General features: G+C 39.4%; 1 protein-coding gene across 2 annotated transcripts in view; it reads right to left on the reverse strand.

Moving 5' to 3' along the window:
- HELZ (helicase with zinc finger) overlaps positions 1–18,088 on the reverse strand; it is a gene marked incomplete at both ends in the record, with an annotated part of 130,472 nt that extends 112,384 nt beyond the window's left edge. For both annotated transcript variants that reach the window (XM_079725645.1, XM_079725644.1), the window contains 4 exons: positions 1,512–1,568; positions 4,036–4,160; positions 15,517–15,553; positions 17,879–18,088. In XM_079725645.1, coding sequence (XP_079581771.1) covers positions 1,512–1,568; positions 4,036–4,160; positions 15,517–15,553; positions 17,879–18,088 — 429 coding nt within the window. The remainder of the gene's footprint in view (positions 1–1,511; positions 1,569–4,035; positions 4,161–15,516; positions 15,554–17,878) is intronic.
- Positions 18,089–23,282: the final 5,194 nt, after the last annotated feature.

Raw genomic sequence — 23,282 nt, forward strand, 5'->3', positions numbered from 1 at the left:
ATAAACAAAATTTAAGTCACTTATTCCAAAAGTACAGTCACAAAATGAGAGTCAAGTGATATTTGTGACCTTATACATAACAGGATTATAAATATTAAAAATAAAATTTTATATATATTTGTGTATGATTATCAGATGTAAAGCTGCTAATTCAACTAAGGTAATAAAAGAGGAGAACAAGGCCAAAAATCATCTTATTTTATGTTCTCATTTTAAAAGTCTAAAACACTTATAATTGTCATATTTTACTTCTTAGAAATTAAAAGACTACATATATACCAGAAGGGAAATGGCTTCGAAGTTAATTAGAGCTTATTGATTCTCAGTTAATTCATAATAAGATAACATAAGACTAAAAAAATAACATTTCTTAAAAGGCTATTTAATTGTAGCAAAACAAACAGTATCTTTATGCAGCTTATATAATTCACGATGACTATCTTCTTTGCTTACTTATTTGTTGGTATGAACTGCGATGTATGATTAGATTTGAAGTGGGAAAGTAATCTACAGGAGGTCAAGGTTTACACCTGGGGGCTGTTCTCATCCTCTTGGCCTGATGGGAGCACCCTTATCGCACTCTCCATGAGACCAGCACCTTCTCCATTCTCAACTCAGCTTAAGTGTCTCGTTCCCTCACCACCATTCCAGTTATTTTTCCCTCATAGAAAGCTTATTCTTTTCCCGCATACCACTCACCTCAATGTGAATTATACCTATACTTGTTTAATTAATTTATGTATTTATTGTCTATCTCCTCCCCAAGACTCTAACCTCCCAGAGGACAAGGACCATGAGTGTCTTCTTCAGTGCTGTATCCTCAGCACCAAGCATAATACCTAGCACATAGTAGGTGCCACTTTTTAAATAAATAAGCCAATCAGTCGATCACTTTACATGGGCTTCCATTTATGATAAAAACTGACAAAAATGGCTATTTTTAAAATGAGACATCTAAATAAAAATACTTTTATATGCCTGTATGAGGAATAGAAATTTGAGACTTACAAAGCCACGGGCCTTTTACATGCCACTGCTGTCCCCGGCCTTCAACTGCTTCACCAGAGCACATTTTTGTTCACCATTTACCCTGATACACATTATTTCCATCAGCTAAACTCATTCCCTAAAAATACTCCTCAAATCACAGACTTCTATTAGTTACTTAAAAACACAGAAGGCTTGAGGAGTATCTCACTTTTAATAACAGAATTTTCTAATAGCCAGATGTAGTTAAAAACTAAAATTTCCCCATTATCTTTCTATTTATTGGCCAGAGACAGCTAACAAAAATTAGGGACAAAACAGAAGACCTGGGATGCAGAGGCACCTTGATAGGAAGCAAAGTTCCTAGGATGGGACCAAGCCTGGTTACAGAAAGTCTAAAGGTTGCACTACCCCATCTTTAAAGCCTTGCTGATGCCCAGTGATTTTCCAAATTTTAATAAAGAACATGTACTAGCCAGACTGAGTTAAACTCTTCCCAAAGAGATCCACTGAAATAGTCTTACCTCCGTTTCTGTGAGAAGTATTTTTAGTCTTGTCAAATCTTTTGTTACCATCCCATTCTGAAAGAGCAAATGAAAAATGGAAAAACCAAGTAGTGTATTAGTTCTTTACTATGGGGACTTAACTCTTCAGCTGTTTCTAAGGTTTATCTGTAAAAAGAAAACCAATGCTATGCTCATCTCCCATCCTCATTACCATTAGAGGTGATGATAAAGCTAACCATCTATGCACAAAGTTAAAAAGATTAACAGGACAAAAGATACAGTGTGCCCTAAAACACTGTATTCACCTTGCCTAAGAAGGTAAGATTAATTCAATAAAATATTCACAAAGGGTATCACTGAAGAGCAAGATAGAGTAGGTAAAGAAAAAAATAAACCTCAACTTTTTAAAACTCCTTTTTCCTAAAACTAATAGGCTATATTTACAAAATGGTGAACTCAGTTACTTATGACTCAGATTCACATACAATGATCACACTACTTAAAGATGGTTCATTAACAAAGCTGTTGAAGGAAAATACATAAAACATTCACTCTTCTGAAATTCAAATTTCACTTGAGATTTGAAAGCAAATTGCTTCTTCCTAATTTTAAATTTAAAAATCTACAAACAATAAATGCTGGAGAGGGTGTGGAGAAAAGGGAACCCTCCTACACTGTTGGTGGGAATGTAAGTTGATACAGCCACTATGGAGAACAGTATGGAGGTTCCTTAAAAAACTAAGAATAGAACTACCGTATGACCCACCAATCCCACTCCTGGGCATATACCCTGAGAAAACTGTAATTCAAAAAGAGTCATGTACCACAATGTTCACTGCAGCACTATTTACGATAGCCAGGTCATGGAAGCAACCTAAATGTCCATCTACAGATGAATGGATAAAGAAGATGTGGTACATATATACAACGGAATATTACTCAGACATTAAAAGGAATGAAACTGGGTCATTTGTAGAGATGTGGATGGACCTAGAGACTGTCATACAGAGTGAAGTAAGTCAGAAAGAGAGAAACAAATATTGTATATTAATGCATATATGTGGAATCGAGAAAAGTGGTACAGATGAACCTATCTGCAAAGCAGAAATAGAGACACAGATGTAGAGAACAAACGTATGGACACCAAGGGGGGAAAGGGGGGGTGGGATGAATTGGGAGATTAGGACTGACATGTATACACTGCTGAGTATGGAATAGATAACTAGTTGAGAGCCTGCTGTACAGCTCTGTGGTGACTACTACTCTATGCTCTGTGGTGACCTAGATGGGAGGGAAATCCAGAAGCTGGGGTCGGGGGGGAATTTGTGTATACATATGGCTATTTCACTTCTCTGTACAGCAGAAACTAGCACAACACTGTGAAGCAATTATACCCCAATAAATTAAAAAATAATAAAATAAAATAAGTAAAAATCCAACAGGTAAAACTGTGTAATATGCTTAACTTATATAGGAAAGTTCCTTAAGGATAGAATTATCTAAATAATAAAGAAGAGAACTATTCTTTATCATCTATCTAGAACTAAATACCCATACAATTTTGCTATATTAATAACACATCTTAGCTTTTATATTCATTTGTTAAAATGGTGACATCCAAAAATATTGTTAAACCAACTAAACAAGTCACTGCAAAATAATTCCTTAGAAAATAACTAAATTACCCTCTGAAACGGGTCATTACATTGCACTCAACAATATACAAAGTACTTTCCTAATCTGCATTTTTTTTTTACCAAATATATATTTATTTGCAGTGAAAACACAACTTTGCTCCAGCTTTCCACAATTTTCAGAAGAAAAGTATAGAGAATTCACGCTGTATAACAAAGTATACATATATTTTCTTGCTTTCACTGTTTTTCATTATGATTCCTGAAAAATATCAGCAAATTCTGTAACAGTTACCAACTGGTAAAAAAACGTTATAATATCTCTTTTCTTCCAATTTCTATAGATTGCCAACTCTAAAGTACAAAAAAGTAGTCTTTCAATTATCTCATCCAAAAACAAACAAAAACTCTCAAAAACTTCATACTACATACAAACATTTATCCCAAAGTCTGAAAATAATTAGATAACTCCATCAGAGCAGTCATGAATATTAACTTACACATATGACATCTTCAGAAACAAAAGTAATTATTACTTAGTTTAGATAAACTTAAGCATTTTATAAAATAAATTGTTGAATTTAAGAACCCTGTAAGATCATATGTCCACAGGAGCATTTTAAAACTCAAAAATATTTCCAGATTCTGTTAAATTATACCTTTAAAGAAAATCCTTTAGTTATTCTATACTTTCAAAGCTTGGAAAATATCTCCAATTCTTATATATATTATCACAAACTACAAGAATCCAATGATTAAACATCAGTTTGTTGAAGAGAAATAAGCATCTCAAGATACTTATAAACTTTGACTTCTGACAGAACCTAGAGGAACGTAGGTAATACACCTAAGGAGTCAAATGGATGAACCCGTTTTCAGACATTCAAATTTAGAACTCATCAACATACCAGGGACTCTCCTGTCAGTGACTTGGCAAGAATGCTGGATACAGGTTGGAGCTTTCCTTTAAGCTGCATGCAGCAAAGCACTGCTTGAAAGGTACCATCTCCCTTGGCCAGTCCTTCTCCCAGCACTGTCATGAAAGAACAGCCATCATTAACCACATAACATTCGATACACATTTTTCTCAATTTTATTATTAGTACACTATCCCAAGCATGACTTCTTTTATGCTAAAAGAATAACTATAACTACTAGAGGAAGGCAGTGATGTTTCAGTTCTGTCCATGACATGCATAAAGCCAAAAAAAAACATGGGACAATCAACATACCTAACCTACTACAGCCTATAGTCAGGTAGGATCACCGCAAAATCATGAGGAGAATTAATCTTACACCTCTCCAGTGAAAATACTGTTCAACCTATGATTTCTGGGTAAATGAGGGCTTTTAAACTGCGGAGATAGATATTCACTGAATAAAGTTGTCGCATTTTTGACAAAGAGACCCAGTGCCATTAAAATGCATAAGAATAGAAACTACAAACCTCAATATTTTGATATTCCTAAGCCATTAAGAATTAGCTTTTATCAAAACAAGCAAGATTAACTAAGAACCCAACTGTCAAATGGCCAGAGAAAATGCTACCCAATTTGTCTGCAAGGGTTTACTGACTTCATTTAATACAATCACAAGGAGAACATATTTCTAACAATACAGAATATACTCATTTTTATGCCATGTCATTTGAGATGATTTCCCATAACTGCTAATGGTTCAACCAGTAAAACAATCTGTACCCTTCTCTTTACTGAGAAGTCCAAGATTCATTTTTTAGTTTATACACTTCAGCTTCCTTTACAAAAAGATAATTTGCTGAAAGAAAATATTTGGAAATTGCATTTTTTCTAATTATTTTCAAGGAAATGTTTTGTTTAAGTATCAATATAATATATTGCATTTAAAGTCCATTGGGGGCTTCCCTGGTGGCGCAGTGGTTGGGAGTCCGCCTGCCGATGCAGGGGACACGGGTTCGTGCCCCACTCTGGGAAGACCCCACATGCCGCGGAGCGGCTGGGCCCGTGAGCCATGGCCGCTGGGCCTGCGCATCTGGAGCCTGTGCTCCGCAGCGGGAGAGGCCACAACAGTGAGAGGCCCGCGTACCGCAAAAAAAAATAAATAAATAAAAATAAAATAAAAAAAAAATAAATGAAGTCCATTGGGTCTGTCCTTAATATATATATATATTTTTTTAATAAAATGTAATTATTTTATTTATTTATTTTTGGCTGTGTTGGGTCTTCATTGCTGCCTGTGGGCTTTCTCTAGTTGCGGTGAGCAGGGGCTACTCTTTGTTGCGGTGTGCGGGCTTCTCACTGCAATGGCTTCTCTTGTTGTAGAGCACGGGCTCTAGGCATGCGGGCTTCAGTAGTTGTGGCACACTGGCTCAGTAGTTGTGGCTCGCGGGCTCTAGAGCACAGGCTCAGTAGTTGTGGCACACAGGCTTAGCTGCTCCGCAGCATGTGGGATCTTCCCGGACCAGGGCTCAAACCCGTGTCTCCTGCATTGGCAGGTGGATTCTTAACCACTGCGCCACCAGGGAAGCCCTGTTCTTAATATATTTATTTTGGTTGTACTGAATATATCCTTTTGTTATATGGTTCAATTTTTTTATTACCCAAATAACATAACAAAAGAACACGAATAAAATTCTACACAGAAGTTCACCATAAACTCGCCACTCAACAAAAAAAAACTGTTTCACTTATTCGTGTTCTCTTCAAATTCTGATCAATATTTACATAATTCTTACATGACTGTAACTGATATAACAGTTTATATCCTATTTTACTTCCCCTTGACACATTCAGTATTTTCCATATTACAGTGTTTATATTTATATTATTAGCGATATAATGTTCCATCAAGTAGATACATCAATTTACTTAACTATTCCCTTGATCCAGAACAGTTCCAATTTTTAACTATTAAAAAGAACACTGTGGGCTTCCCTGGTGGCGCAGTGGTTAAGAGTCCGCCTGCCGATGCAGGGGACACGGGTTCATGCCCCGGTCTGGGAAGATCCCACATGCCCCGGAGCGGCTGGGCCCGTGAGCCATGGCCGCTGAGCCTGCGCGTCCGGAGCCCGTGCTCCGCAAGGGGAGAGGCCACAGCAGTGAGAGGCCCGCGTACCGCAAAAAAAAAAAAAAAAAAAAAACACTGTAATAAACATCTTTCTACATATATACTTTATTGAATCAGATTACTAAATTGAAAGTTGCAGTCTCTGTATTCTAGAAGGTTTTATTCAATTACTTTCAGTTTAGACCAACCTGCTGTCACAGCATCCATGTTACAGATCACTTATCGCCTCACTGACAATTCCAATACATGAATAACAACAACGGGGCATCCTTAAGAATGTTTTGAGCATCTCAGAAAATTCCACAGTAAGCCCACATCTCCCTCAGATCTTACTATTCCTGAAACTATTCAAATATAACCTTTGGCAAGTCATTTATCTCTCTGGTCCTCAGTGTGGTCACCTGTAGAACTGCAAGATGAAAAAATGTGCTGCAAGGATCAAATAATATAATGCAAGCATTAATAAAATGCTCTGAAGAAAAATGACAGTCCTATCGAGGTCTGGGTCACTCACATTCGCTAAGCCTGTTTCCTCCCCCGTAAAATGGAGGTGACAGTAGCTACCTAACAAGGTTGTGGTAAAGACTAACCGTGGTAATTATATGAAGTATCTAGCACAATCTCCTCAAGAGTTCCCTAGATGTTACGTTCCCCTCTAAAAAGTATAAAATAGTATTAAGAACTGTTGAGGAACTATCCTAGTTCCTTTTCAGTAATTGGGATATTAAGAAACTAGTTGTCCAGAGCTGAAGAATGTTTCAGGGAAATGAAAAAAAATGTAAGAATATTTCAATCTCAGATGACTATGTCATGTCTAAAGAGTATTAAATGACATGATATTTTACAAGCACTTTTCAGAGATCCTTGGTTTTGTACAAGGTATATGCTGAATTTTATTTTGCAAAAGTTCTTCCATTACATTGATGTCTAAATGTCTCCAGATTTGTCAAAATTATCTTTCCCTTTCCTCTCTCTAAACAGTTTAGACAAGAAACACTACTGATGTACTTTCTTCTAACGGCTGTCTTTAAATGCAATTCAGTTTATGTCTTGTAGGATCCCACATGAAGAACTATGGCAAAGAAACAGTCAACTACTATAGAGAAAAAGCTATCCTGCTATGGTGTCATATGATAGAATCAAATTGCAGTGCTGCCAATCTGGTCCTGTATTACCTTTAACATCTTGAAAAGCTTGAAAAAAAACAAAGTATGGCCTAGTGTATTCTTAAACTTGCCTCAGCTATAATAATTGAACTTGCCAAAAGAGATGACATTGAAACATAACCTAATCTTGGACAACTGTAAAAAAGTTATGATTCCTTACAAATAAATTCTCTTCCCCCAACTATCTGTGAAATTCTACTGTGAGCACATAACTCCTTCCTTCCCCTGGGAGTTACAAAGGAGAAATCTGAACACCTTAGCTGCGTTGCTAAATTCAAGTCTCTATCCCTTCTCATTCTTAAGTTTTTGTAAGATTTTCTAACACTTGAAATATGTCTTACTTGGAATGTTTTGGACCAGAATATGAGTGATCTTAAAGGAGTCCTCATTCAACTGTTTCAACGAAAACAACCCCTGGCTACCAAAAGGAGAGGATCAACAATTAAAATGTAATTGCCCTTGCCTGTAAAGAATTACATGCAATGAGAAAGATAATTTAAAACAAGCTTAAAGTTCAGTAAATGCTGAGTATTAGTCTGTATTTTTTCAGTAACATGACCATAAAAGGTTATTTCTCTTATCAAGTCCTTAGTTATTTCCAAAGCCGTTTATTGAAGAGCATAGCCTAATCAAGGTAGTATTTTTCCAAATTTTTTGAAAGAAATTTTAAAATTACCATTAAACTAAATCCTTGAGTCACTAATAAAGTGAAGTTATTCACCACTTGGAAATAATCACATTCTCAGAACCAACACATCAGGAACTGAATCAAAAATGAAAATAGATTCATTTAATAAATATATGAAACAAATTTATAATTTATAAATAAGTTCCTTTCCTAAATATCAGCCATTTAATTTTGGGGCAATAAACTTATTGCCAAATATCTATTGGGGTGGGGTTAGGGGAGGAGTTTATAAACAGACTCCAAACAGCAGAAGGCCTAAGTCAGGTTGAAATGTCCACTTGTAACAAGTAACAAAAAGTATAATGTAAACCAGAATAAGAACTCTCTCACCCGGGTGCATTTTTCCACATAGTTTTTTTTTTTTCCACCATCCTTCTCCTCCGTCTCAACCCTTTTTCCCCTTGCCCTCTCTTTACTTCCAATTGTAATACATAATACTTTAAGACATGCGGACCGCAGCTTTTGTGGCATTTTATGTCCTTCCTACCAAGGTCTTTTGCAGATAAAATCTTTCCTTTATAAGACGCTTTTGGAAAATGAAAAGCCCTAACAGTATTCAATCTCAGGTATCATACAGACCTCTTCTAAATATTTCATCTCCAGATTTAAATACTATAATGTACTCTCTCTCTCATTCTCTCTTTCTTTTTTTTCCCCCCAAATCCCTGCTACCTTGCTCTTGGCTCCTTCCAGTATTCGGTCCTTAACCTGGTCACAAAAATCTCTACATCTCTTTTACAGCCCTCTTGTGTGTGCCATAAACTTTGAAGCTGAGACCTTACTGTCTATTTTTGAAAGTACTCTTTCCTTCAACTGCAGCTCAGCGTAAAGTCTCTTGGACTCCTGAGTAGCCTGTTGTACTGTGTGTGCATTAGAAAGAGAGAGAGAGAGAGAGCACGCTGCTTGCAGAGCCTTCAGCCTCCTCGTTATAAAGAACCCTAATTTCCAAGATGCATTTGCTGTATCATTACAGGAAAGTTAATCTCTGTTAACTGTTCAAAAACTGGAAGAAAGGGGCTTCCCTGGTGGTGCGGTGGTTAAGAATCCGCCTGCCAATGCAGGGGACACGGGTTTGAGCCCTGGTCCAGGAAGATCCCACATGCCGCGGAGCAACTGAGCCCGTGTGCCACAACTGCTGAAGCCCGTGTGTCTGGAGCCTGTGCTCCCCAATGGGAGAAGCCTCCACAGTGAGAGGCCCGTGCACCACAACGAAGAGTAACCCCTGCTCAACGCAACCGGAGAAAGCCTGAGTGCAGCAACAAAGACCCAATGCAGCTATATATATAAATAAAAAAATAAATAAAAATTTTAAAACCCTGGAAGTTTTCTATTTAAAAAAAATCAACTTAACTGTATTTTTTATCTTAAAACTCTTTCACTGACTTTATTTCAACGTCAGAAGTCAACATCTTGCTATGTCCGTTGTAAGCACTCAGAGGAAATCCTGAGTGTGGAAAATCCTCTGCTAAGGCACTCCCTTACTTCATTGTTTCCATGGTTGATTTGCTTACTTTTTAAAAAAATAATTTGCTTACTGAGAAGAACTGACATTTTGCTCCTCTTCTGACTATTTTCTTTGCACTATGTGAGAGGGCTATGTTTTCAGGTGTTCACAATAATCTTAATTTCAGTGTCATCGTCCTGTCCGTCCGTGTCCGTCCGTCCCCCCCCGCCACCCCGCTTTGGTATAGTTTTTTTTTTTTTGCGGAACGCAGGCCTCTCACTGCTGTGGCCTCTCCTGTTGTGGAGCACAGGCTCCAGACACGCAGGCTCAGCGGCCATGGCTCACGGGCCCAGCCGCTCCGTGGCATGTGGGATCCTCCCGGACCGGGGCACGAACCCGTGTCCCCTGCATCGGCAGGCGGACTCTCAACCACTGTGCCACCAGGGAAGCCCTGGTATAGTTTTTATTGAGATTTTACAAGGCAAGGTACCACTCATTTTAAATCTTCTCTTTTTATGGTATACATATAATTTGAGCTAATATAATATTAATGCTAGTATTTATTCTATGAGTGAAAAACAACATGAAATACATTTATAATGTCACTCATGACTATAACTGACACCCTGCATAAATAAGAAAAGACAGTCATACAACCATGATGAGGCTCTTGCAACTGAGTTCAAAGGGCATAGTTCAAAGACTATTGCTTACTTAAATATCTACTCATACAAAAGAGAGTCTGCATACTCAGAGGATGGTCTCCAACTTAACTTAAATATTAAAAAAAACACTTTCCTGATTTATATTCTATCCCTAACAACTTACATAAAAGAACTTTACTTAAAACAGTTAATAGGCATTATGGGGAAATGAAGAGTGGAAGTTAAGGTCCTATTCCAGAAAGGCTTAGGTTACTGCTGAAGAACAAACTGTGGTATAGCCATGCTGTGGAATACTACTCAGCCATAAAAATGGATGAACTACTGATACACACAAAAACTTGGATGGGTCTCAAACACATGGTGAGAGAAAAAAAGTCATCCTTAAAAAGGTCACATACAATATGGTTCCATTATGTGGTATTTTCAAAATGACAAAATGATGGAGGTGGAGAACAGATTAGTGGCTGCCAGGGGTTACACAGGGAGGGCAGACAGTGAGTGTAACTACGAAGGGTAGCCCAAGAGAGATCTTCACTGGGATAGAACACTTCTGTATTGTGACTGTGCTGGTGGTTACCGGAATCTACACATAATAAAATGAAACAGAATTACACATATTCATTGAACCAATGTCAACTTCCTGGTTTTGATATTGTACTACAGTTATGTAAGATGTAACCAGTGGGGGGAAAGGTACATGGGATCACTGTACTATATTCGCAACTTCCTGTGAATCCATAATTATTTCAAAATAAAAAGTTTTTGGGCTTCCCTGGTGGCACAGTGGTTGCGAGTCTGCCTGCCGATGCAGGGGACATGGGTTCGTGCCCCCGGTCCAGGAGGATCCCATATGCCACCACGGAGCAGCTGGGCCCGTGAGTGGAGCTTGCGCGTCCGGAGCCTGTGCTCCGCGACGGGAGAGGCCACAACAGTGAGAGGCCCACGTACCGCAAAAAAAATAAAATAAAATAAAAAGTTTTTTAAAAAATTCCTGTTGGAGAAATAAAGCTTACATACATGAAATTTTAAAAATAGTTACCGCAAATGGATCTAAAGAACAAGTAATTAAGAAATATTATCGAGTTGCATCCCTATTTAACATTCTGGTCAACAGGAAAAACTGGATGGACTAGAGGCTTAAAGATCCAAACGCTTGTCCCACTCCACTATTATCTACGTGATCCTGAGCCTCAGTTTTTCTCATTTCTAGAATATAAAATACCCATTTGCCTTCCCCCCCACCCCAGGTTTATTACACTAAATAGAATAATGTCTGTAAAACCCTAAAGAATAAATAGGTTGTACCTTAGGATAAAGAGAAGGAGCATGGCCTTTCAGGTCAGAAAGACCTCACTTCAAAACCACAGTTCCACTCTGGACTGTCTCTATGCTCTTAAGCAAGTTACTTAATCTCACAAAATCTGTTTCCTCACCCATAAAACTGGAATGATATTACAGTGTGATTAAACAAAATATTTCAGAGGGTCTTACCCAGAGATAATTCTGAATATTATTACCCCTATTAACTATTTTTCCAAAACATTTTTAATTACCATAAAATATAAAATCTATTTAATCAAAACTCTTCAGAGAAGGAAAGTATAGAAGGTTCAATCAATCATGAATCAATTTGCCTTTTGTAATACAGTCAGCATCTATTTAACAGGGCTTTTTGGTTACTGAATCACTTACTTCACAGGGCAAGTTATCAATATAATAAATATCAATTGATGGCCAAAACTCCTTTGTTTATATTAATTTCTTAAATTAATGACACTCTCACCTAGGGTTTAAAAATCTTGCAGCCTTATGAAAAATATTCATTGATGTTATAATGACTAAGTTTGATCTACACATTACATGTAGCACAAAACTCTTAGTTGATAAGACTATCTTTCGATTTCACTTTCTCCATTTACCTCATTCCCTTTTGTTAGTGTAAAAAAAAATGTGAGTTTCCTATATGATGAATATTTCAGAGGAAGAAAAAGAATCCTTATGTCATGAAAGTTGTCCTGTTACGCCAAATACAGCATATGTTCAGATAATGAAAACAGACTTGACCACCTCACTTACTCGCTGGTCACTGGCTTGACAACCCTCACTATCCAGAACACAACACCAAACTCAGAACTAAACTCCATGAACTTAAAGTCTGTGTAGTTTATTTTCAGGATGCCCTTGAGTCCTCACTCAGAATCTATTTCTTATTTAAGTAGAATTCCAACTATTAAATCTAATGACTCTGATTAGTTCCTGGCTTAAACAAATCAGCCTTAAAAAAAAAAACATTTTGGGAACAACCACATAAATCTGATTATGGACTGGTTTTGGATATTAGGGAATTATGGCCATTTTTATTAGGTTAATAATAATACTGTGGTTATACAGTTATGACCTTATTTTTTAGAGATGGATACTAAAGTATTTAGGAGTAAATATCATGATGTCTATAATTATTTTTAAATAGTTCAGAAAAAAATTAATGAAGTAAATATGGCAAAAGGTTACAACCTAAGTTTCGAGACTATGAATGTTTATTATACACTTTCCCCTAGTTTCCTGTATGTTTTAAATTTTTCATAATAAAAAATTTTTCAATGTTTTTTAACTCCATGACAAAGATTGCCTGTCTGGTTTCCTATCCCTGCCTAAGAAAGTGAAATCAGGGTCAGAAGCAGCAAGTGGAGAAGAGGGGGAGGGTAGTTGCAATGAGGCATGTTGAGAGTTGTAAGGAATGCAAACTGATAGCCTGACAGTGAGGGAACAGACACCAGGATGATACTCTAGTACATAAAATTCAAACAAAGCTCTGGGGCCATTAAGGCAGGAGCTATTCGGGCTATCTAGCGTTACAAACCAATATAATAATTAACAGAGATTGAGATTCTCGTGTTGCTTTTTATTACTGACTGCTTAACTGTGGTATTTTACCTTATATAAAAATAAGCTTGCTGTACACTTGAAACTAATACTGTAAATCAACTGTATTTCAATTTAAAAAAACACAAGTTACCAAAAGGTGAAAAGAAAAAAAATTACATGTACATAATATAAAAGCAGAACTCTACAATTAGCAATATACACATGTAAACTTTGCCAATATTCCCAAATGTCTATTTCAAACGACAAATTTATATACATTAAATAAGCACTTCCATGTTCTTACTTATCACATAAATGGTAACAAGGAATGCACAGAGTGTAATCAATGAACCCTTATTGCAAGCTAAACGATTTTCTGCTTTTCCACACAGTATTGCAATGAAAACCATTCCACATACAATTTCTTCCTTCTTTTGGAATATTTACTTGGGACAGTATCCCAGAACTAAGATTAGTGGGTCAAAGGAACGAACATGTTACCAAGCTGAATTCCGCTTCATACTCTACCACACCACAAGCATACACTCATTTCACTGCAACCTTATCTTAGACATTGGTTAAACTTTTCTCCCCACATTACAGAGACATAATCAGTATCCAAAAACTGCACGTAATTAATGTATACAGTCTGGTGAGTGTGGACATACATATACATTCATGTTACGATGATCACAATCCAGGTAACAGACTTATCCTTCATCTCCAAGGTTTCCTGGTTAAGTTTTTATTTTGGTAATTCAGCAGCTGTAAAATAGTATCTAACCTGAAAACGCTAAGTAAAACAATTAACAAAAAATGCAGCGTTTTTCCTTATGTTCCTTCACCCACAGCGTTTACCCTTCGACAACTCTTCACAAGTCAGTAACTCTTCACAAGTCAGTTACTCTTCTGGGACTTTGTGTGTCTCCAAATGAAAAGCATCAACCTCACTAGTACTCAAGGAAGGGAACATTAAAGAAAGAGCGGCCATTTCTCACACACAAGATTGTCACAATGTCAAGACTGAGAGGTTCCAGTTAGTGAGATCACAGGAAACAGGCATTCAAGTATATTTTAACCCAGACATCCAACTTTTAAAACTCCTTAACCCAGATATCTAACTTTTAAGACTACCATAAAGAAACAAAGGCAACAGTAAGAAAGAATACATGTTTATTACAGGATGAACTATAGCAAACTAGAAAACTAGAATCACCTGAATGCCCATCAATCTGGGAATGGCTGAATAAATTACGGCACATCTATGCCATGGAATATTCAGCAGGAATTGGAGCTGATGTATTATTAACATAGTAAGATGTCCATGATCTATTGTTACAGAAGAAAGCAAGAAACTTTGTGATGATCACATAATTCTTTTTTAATTTTTAAAGGAAAACCCTACCTATGTATTTAAGCATTTGTGCTTATCACTACAGAGAAAGGTGAAGAAGATGCAGCAAACTAATAACATGGTTCCTTCAGATGGGGGAGAAGGGGAAGTGGGTCCCTTCTTCATATTCCTCTATATTATCTGACTTATTATCTGGCTTGTTGGTAACTTTTAAATGTCCACAGATAGTAAAGATTTATTTAACGGAAGATGGTACTAGATATCTCTCAAGCCAATTAACTCTCAAAGTATACAATTCTATGAAGCAAGGTTTACAAAGAGGTCACTGAATCTTTAATGAATGGTTAAATTACGTCCAATATGCCCCAGGAGTAGATAAGATGGTTTTGTAAGGTTAACAACAAAAAGAGCTAATACTTTTTAAAGTTTTGACACAAAGGAGCAAATAGGAAAAAAACTTTAACTTATGTTAGACACCTCAGCCCCCCAACCCCAATCTGGATAACTGAAACATTATATTATCCAAATCACTGAGCTGTGCAAAACTCCCACCAAGAGTGTGTGAGAATGTACACTGAACCCTCCTCCCACTCACTTCTAGATTCATTCTAGTGAATTGGCAGCAATCTCCAAGAAAAGGATTCCTATTCTATGAGTACCCAAAGAGCACGAATCTTATTAATCAATTTCCTGCCCAAAAGAAAACAGGAAAAAGCACTAAAGAGCATTCTAGTCAGTCTCTTCTCTCTAAGGGAAATCTTCTAATGCAGGGGAAAAGAACATTCTAGGAGGCAGAGGCCCAGCTTTTCAATTTATCCAAGCTTAACGTTTTAATCAATGTGTGTTATGTGCTACAGTTCTTAAAATATGGCTCTTTATTGACTGAAAATACTCACACAAACTTTAAAAGGGCATTCTCAATGTTCCCAAGGGAGTGACAGCAATGCCAACACTTGTGATTAGGAACAATGTTCATGTGTGCACCCATCACAGCAGGAAAGTCGCCATCCAAATTAGTCACTCAGCACCACCGTGAGGTGGGTTTTTTAAATATTATAATCACTTTTGAAATTAGCATATGGAAAAAAACAAATCTTAAACACTGCTCAATTAAATAATTCAACATCTTCACAGCAGAAAAGAATCCTGCTTTTAAACATACCATGCCTACAATCTTCATCAGCTTGCCCATAGTTTTTCTGCAAAATAAAAGATACAAGATAAAGTTAAGTAGTTCAAGGGCTGCTTAAAACACATTTTATCAAAAAGCTCAGCTTTGTTTCAAAGTTTAATCACTAATGTTGCAAATTTAATATGCAGAGAGCAAAGCTAACTCATGCTGAGGATTACGTGACACTCTACAAACATTACAGTATACTTCCCTAGGCCATTTATTCACACTCCTCCCTCTCGCCCTCTCCAACCTCAAGTCACCAGAAATCTCTTCCCCATCCTCGTTCTCAGCTAATGACTTTACTGAGTAAACGGCAGCCCTGAGAAGAGACTTTCCACGGATGGCCACTACCATGGCTGCCCACTTCCCGGCACACTGTGCCTTCCACCTGTTACCAGGTGAGCCAGCCCTGTTCCTTCCTAAAGCCCATCCTATCACCTGCGCAGATCTGCTCCAGGGCCTACTCAAGAACAGCGCTCCAGCAAGCTTCTATTTTCTCCTACATCATTAATATTTTGTTTTCTAACGGTTCAGTCCTATAAACAAATATGCTCTTATTTCTCTCATCTGAAAAGATCCTTCTCTTGACTTCACTTCTCCCACCAGCTACCATTCCATTTTTTTGTGCTTCAATGGGGCAAACTCCTCAAGAATTGTCTATATCATGTATTTCAATTCCCTTCCCTCTGACTTTCTCTTAAACTCTCTTTTATCAGGCTTTCACCCACCACTCCATGGAAGCTGCCCTCATGGAGCTCACCAGTGACTGCCAGTGAATCCAGTTAGGTACACTTACACGTACCCATTTAGACACACTGTCATTTCTCAGTCAATTCTCAGTTCTCACGACTCTATTCACAGCAGTGAACACTGAACGTTCCCTCATCTGGACAGGCTTCTTTGACTGGTTCCTAGGACATCTTACTCTCTTAGTTTTCCTTAACCTCACGGGCTGCTTTTCAGGATGCTTTGCTTCTCCTCCCAACCTCTTAAACTAGTGCCACAAGACTAAATCCTCAGCCCTCCCCTTCTCTCTACCTATACTCATCCCCCTGCTGATCTGACCCAGGTGTAAGACTTTATATATCATCTATAGGCCACAAACTCACAAATTTACATCTTTAGCCCAGACCTCTCTCCCAAACTCCAGACCTGCATATCCAACTGCTTATTCAACATCTCCAGCTGGATATCTAAATGTCATCTCAAATCAGTATGTCCAAAATGAACTCTTTCCCATCTCCCCACCTATAGGCCTCTCATCTCAGTGTAAGGAAACTCCACGCCTCCAATTGCTCAGACAAAAAAAGGGCGAAGTAAGTAAACTATGCCTGCTCTGTATCTCTCACTCCCTGCCTTCAGTACATTAGGACATCTGCTTCGTTCTATCTTCAGATTGTAACCAGAACAAACCACTTCTCACCATCTCCACTGCTAGCATTTTGATCTGAGCCACTTCACCGCTGGCCTAGATTATTCTAATAGCTTCCAAACTAGTCTCCCTGCATCTGCTCTTACTCTTTTACAGTCTATTCTCAACACAAAGGCCAAATAACTCCTATTAAAGCAGACCATGCCACTCCTCTGCTCAAAATCCCACAACAGCGTCCCATCTCAAGTAGAGCAGACACCAGCCCTTACAGTGGCCTGAAGGGTCCCACAGGATCTAGCCCTGCTGCACTCTCCCCCTTGGGCACTTTACTCCTGCACAAGGGCCTCCCAACTGTTCCTCAGACGCGGCAGGCATGCTTCCGCCTCAGGAATTCCACACTGACTGTTCCCTCTGCCTGTGACGATCTTCTTCCAGATTTCAACATGGCTCACTTCCTTACCTCCTTCGTATCACCTCATCATGAGGCCTATCTTAACCCAATTTAAAATTGCAACCCTATCCCTAACCCTAGTAACCCTCTATTCTACTTTTTTTCCATGCAGACTGTTACCTTCCAACAATCTAAAGTGTTTACTTATTTATAATGCCTATGGTTTACTGTCTGCCCCCCCACTAGAAAAAGTACTATGAAGGAGAGATCTTTCTCTTTCTTTTTCACCAACGTATAGCAAATACCTAGAACAGCGTAAATATTTGTTGAATTGAGTGAATAACATTTGTTGAAATATTTGTTGAATGGAGTGAATAACCCAAAATGCTAAAAAACAGTAATACTTTCAAGGCTTAAAAACACAGTTGCTTGCCATCAAAGATATTCAGCAATCACTAGCCACTTCACTCATGTCCTCAGCCCAGAATGTGGTGACCTGTGGAAGCAGTGATCAGCAATAGTCCCCACTCACAGAAAACAGCCATTTTACATGGTTCAGCACTGGCTCATTGACAGTGTTTACTCACCAGCTGCAAAAAGGAGGCAATTCTGTAAAGAAGACTCTCGATTTTGATGCTTTCTATCTCCAGTGGACACGGCCCTGTGAAGTCAGCCATGGAGTACTGGCCAAGAGAAAGGAGGGCCTCTGTGCAGTGCTTGAGGGTCATTTCATAGTCCTGTCTCTTAAGTGATTCACATGCTTGTTCACATGACTTCTCAGCTCTTCTGTCTTCCATGACTCAGGGACAAAAATCCTAAAGACAGGGAGAAAGAACAAGTAAGAAAAGGTTTTAAAAAATGTATTAATTTTCAATTCTAGCCCCATTCCTAACTCAACTGGTCCAACTATCTATCTGAATAGTTACTCTCAAGCAGCCTTTTGATCAAGGTCAGAGCTGAGTAGCAACTACTGACGCTACAAACTCTATGCTTCTCTTTTATATTTTATGAAGTCTTCACTAAAATCCAAGCAAAATATCAACCGTAAGTCAGGATCATGCCAACAATACATCAAATTTATAAATGAAACATGATGCTGAATATCACAAAGTGTAATAAGCCACGAAGGCGTCTCTTTTTTTTTTTTTAAACCAGAAGGTGCAGGGGCTTCCCTGGTGGCGCAGTGGTTGAGAGTCCGCCTGCCGATGCAGGGGACACGGGTTCGTGCCCAGGTCAGGGAAGATCCCACATGCCGCGGAGCGGCTGGGCCTGTGAGCCATGGCTGCTGTGCCTGCGCGTCCGGAGTCTGTGCTACGCAACGGGAGAGGCCACAACAGTGAGAGGCCCGCGGACCGCAAAAATCAAAAACCAACAACAACAACAAAAAAAAACAAACCAGAAGGTGCAAAACTGTTTCCTATCCCAGACTCTTTGGTCTTAAAATACTGTAACTGACACTGCAGAGAATCCACCGTGTAGGATTTTTCCCACCAGTACAAAACACTGGCTCAAGGGCAAGTTCGAACTGGCTATTAATTCAGTTCAGCAAACATTTCCTGAGGCCAGGCCCTGTGTTAGCAGCACTAAACTCAAAGAGGAAGCATGCCATCACTGCTTTCAAGAAACTCAGATTCTAGCAAGACAGGCAAAGCACTAGTGAAAAATAACAAGAAATACCTTCCATCTGCCGAAAGGCATGAGCTGCCCTCAAAAGAAGAACACAAGTTCACTGTGAGGAGATGATAGGGAGAGCACAGGGGAGTTTTTCAGAGAGAATGCACAAGAAGTCACCAAGACAAGAGAAAGCACATGATACACTCCAGGTGTGCCAGAGAAGGAGGGAAAGGAGCTAAGAATGCCCTCCAATGCCACAAGAACTGAGGGCTTTATTCCATAGCAATGGAGCATGATGGGAGGTGTTTAAATAAAGAAGGAACCTATCGGGCAGTGTAGTGGTTGGGACTCTGTGCTTCATCCACGGCGGAAAGGGGCAGGGGGAGGGTTTGATCCCTGGTCGGGGAACTAAGATCCCGCAGGCGGCATGGTGTGGTCAAAAAAACAAAAGAAGGAACCTATCATGTAGAAGTCCTGTGAACAACTGGTGATAAGCAGGCATTGCCATTAATAACAGACCACTAAGCAGTCCAAGTAATAGAGATTGAGAATCCAAGCGCAGCCTCTCCTGAGCTATACCACTCATAATGCAGGGAGCAGCAATCCTGGGCAAAGAAGACCTAAGATCCTCTGACCTGACAGTCACAACATTGCTCCGGCGGACCACGCTTGCAGACCTCCCACCACATCTCTGTTGGTTCCGAGACTGCTCTTCTTGCCTGTTCCCACCCTCGCTCACTCTCCCCACTTTCTACCTCACCAAACGGCCCCAAGGTACAGGTCTCCTCCATCTTTCCAAAGCTCAATTTATGCCACTTCGCTTTTAAGAAAGACCCACGTTAGCGCCTGTTTTCCTAACCAAAAGAAATCCAAAGAGGTATCTATTTTCCCAAAAAAGGGGGGAAAATGAGAACAGTGTTCGGCATGTGTTGTGCAGCAGCCCGTACAGAGGCAATTTGCACTGTGCGCTACAAAAGCGGGTGCAAGGGGTACCACCCAGCTCCTTCCTGGGAACCACACTCAGCACCTCAGCATCAAGCCACCATAGCTTTGAACTGTCACTGAGCTTCTGTACTTTAGCTCAATTTATTTTGTGCATCCGTTAGCAACATGTGTCCTATGGTCACTGCTTCTTCGCTTTACGCCACTTCGGCTTATGAAAGTTTTCATGGGAACGCTCTGCTTTCAGTCATTGGGGGAAACCCATACTTATTGTCCTCCCGCCTCCCTCCAGCCTACGCATCCACTCTCGGCCTGGCCTTTCCAGCTTTGAAAAGACAACCTGGCTCCGCCCTCTACCGCCTATATACTGCAGTGAAAGATGAGGGGAGAAGCTGACAGGCAGACAAAAGGCAGCAGCAGTGAGTGAGGCCTGACGACAGACATCGGAAGAGTTCCAGGCCCCTTCAACTTTTGAGATGTTTGGTATAACAAAAAATGTAGAAACACCTAAGGGATGGGATGAGAAAGAGCTCAAAATGGACTTCAGTATTTGTTAGCATTTGTTAAATATGGGTGGTACATACATGGGGTACAATGTAATATTCTCCACTTTTCTCAGTATGAAATTTTTAATTAAAAAAATACCAAAACACGGTTTTAAAAATTACAGGATATTTAAAATGTTTATACACTTGACAAGTTAACACAACACAAAAAATGAAATCTAATTGTGTAATTCACAAGGTAATCCAACAAATATTTAGAGTATTGTATCCTCAGGCATTATATGGCCTCCCTTTAAACTTCCTCAGCTCTCCCTCAGTGGGCTATAATTCCCAGTTTACTTTAAGGGAACTTCAATATTTAAGTTATGGTTGGTGTTTATGTCCCTTATACAAATATGCATTAATTTGGGGAAATCAATTATCAAACAAACATCAAAAGCAATCATTTCTACATTACTAATGTGACTTTGCCCATTAGAGATCAGAATGGCATTACAAGATCATCAGTCACTTATTCTATAGGCCAGAGTTGATGCTATTGACATTTTGGGCTGAACAATTCTTTGTTGCGGAAGGCTGTCCTGTGCCTCATAAATGTTTCAGGAGCATCCCGGCCTCTGACCACTAGGTGCCAGGAGCATGTCTCCTGACTTACGACAACTAAAGATGTCTGTCTCCAGACATCAGCAAATGTCCCCTGGGGGGCAAAATCATTCCTGGTTGACACCTACTGATATAAACAAGCATATAGTGTTTGCTTGCCAAATAACACCAACAGAAGATGGATAAATCCATGGATTCCAAAGGTCCTAGAATTAGCAAATCTTCTCTATAAAACTCTTAGCCCACATCTAGAAAATATTACAAAAAGAAGCAAAATGAAAAGAAAAACTAACAACACATGAGCTAAAATCTTTACTAGGGAGAGAACACAGCACAGTGATCCACAGCACAGACTTGGAGCCAGAGGACTTACATTCAGAACTCACCAGCTGTCACTCACCAACTGTGTCACTCACCAGCTGTGTGACCTAGAGCAAATGACTTAGCCTCAAGTATCTCAACTTGCTCACCTCTAAAATGGCAAGGAGACAACTAATACCTACCTCCTATGGTTATTTATTTTCACTTAAGAATTAAGTGAAATAATACGTGTAAAGTGCTTAAAAGAATGCCTGGCATACAGTGAGTGCTCAGTAAGTGTTAGCTATTGTTATTTCACTAAAATTCCATATTTTCAATTTATACAAAGTGGAAATCACTTTACAGATTTCAACATTCAACACTGTATTTATAGAAAATAAAATATCATGCTATGTAACTACTTTATCTACTTGACAGAGGAATTATTTTCACCCATTTTCTCCATCTCGGTAAAATAATAATGGTTATGATTATGAAATCATAATAATGATTATGCTCTCCAATAGCCATTGGAGAAACAAGTGTACTTGTACGTCGCTGACAAAGACAAGCTAACCCCTAAAACTGGCTCTGAGGGGAGATCACAAAGCCTACCATCAACATTAATCACCAAACATATTAGCCAGGCATATCTCAATAAAAGTAACACAGAAGTAGAGATTAGGGACAGAATTACTAACTCCGGGAGCTATGGGGGGAAGTGACTTAATTTCAAGAGTTAATGTCTCTGATATGTAGGCTCAGGTGCCCACCTCAGCACTGGATATGAAGACGCCTACCACAATTAATCAGGTCCCAACAGTTCATTTCTAACTGCGGTCTCCCTGAACCTCACTGCGGGTACTTCTGTAGTGTAGCTCTCCATACAAGGCAGGTCTCTGGTAACTGTCTTCCCTGGTTCTTCAGAAAACAGCATGACCTGGCTACACATACTCCTGAAGAAGTTCAAGCGTCTTCTTGAAAAACATAAAATAAAAACTGCCAGCCGAAGTCAAAGTGAGACAATGTCTCAAGCCACGCTAAAATGGACTATAAAAAACACAGAGATCTAGAAACCACCTCTACACGACGCCAGCTCCCAGACACACCTCACCATGTAGCTGACACTCTTGCCCAGGATACACGGATACACCCATGTCTACAGCACGCAACCCTGCCACGTGCGGGACAGACACTGACCAAGCTGGGTCCTGTACAGCCTCTGCCACGGGGAGAGAAAGGCCCGGAGAAGGGCGCTGAGTCGCTTAAACCCACCAGTGTGGGAAGAAGCACCACGTCCACCCATTGAGAAGGCCACCCCTATTTGCCTTGACTCTTTCTCTTCCTGTTAAAAATTATCCAACTTTCACCAAAAGAATACACAACACTAACTTTCTGAAAACTCCTGCCCCTGTGAGGAACGGCATTCCTGGAGGATGTAACTTCACAGACAAAAAAGCTGGAATCAGTAACCAAGGTTCTAATTCAAATCCGGTCTAATTCAAATCCATTAACCCCTGTGACCTGTTGCCGATCTACAAAAAGAGCCTAACAGCACATTAGTCGTTTGACCAGCCAGCGTCCATCCCTTTTTCTGGTAATAAAAGCCCACAAATTCCCTCAGAGTAGGCACCTCACCCCGCCTCTCAGTCAGCGTGGCTCTGGTGGGATCGACTCCGCCAAAGAGCCACGGGTGCCACGTGACCAGAACTGGCCAATCCCAGTCTCACAGCCTCAAACAGCGATTGGCTCCAGGTCAGACATGTGACCCCATAAGAGCCAATGAGACATCATGAGACTTTTGCTGAGGCTTCTGGGAAAGAGACAGGCGCTCTTTCGGGCTGAATCTAAACGCTGATAGGCTACAGGGGGTGAATATGCTACAGCCAATTTTCTAACATACAGTTCCTACAACTGAAGTCCATACAGGAAAAGGCAGAGTTGACTCGTGGGGAGAACCTGAGTCCTGATGACTTTACCTGAGCCCTGAATCCAGCTAGCTGTGCCTGACTTTGCAGTTAGGTGA

The sequence above is a fragment of the Hyperoodon ampullatus genome (assembly GCF_949752795.1).
Source record: "Hyperoodon ampullatus genome assembly, chromosome: 19".
NCBI lineage: Eukaryota > Metazoa > Chordata > Mammalia > Artiodactyla > Ziphiidae > Hyperoodon > Hyperoodon ampullatus.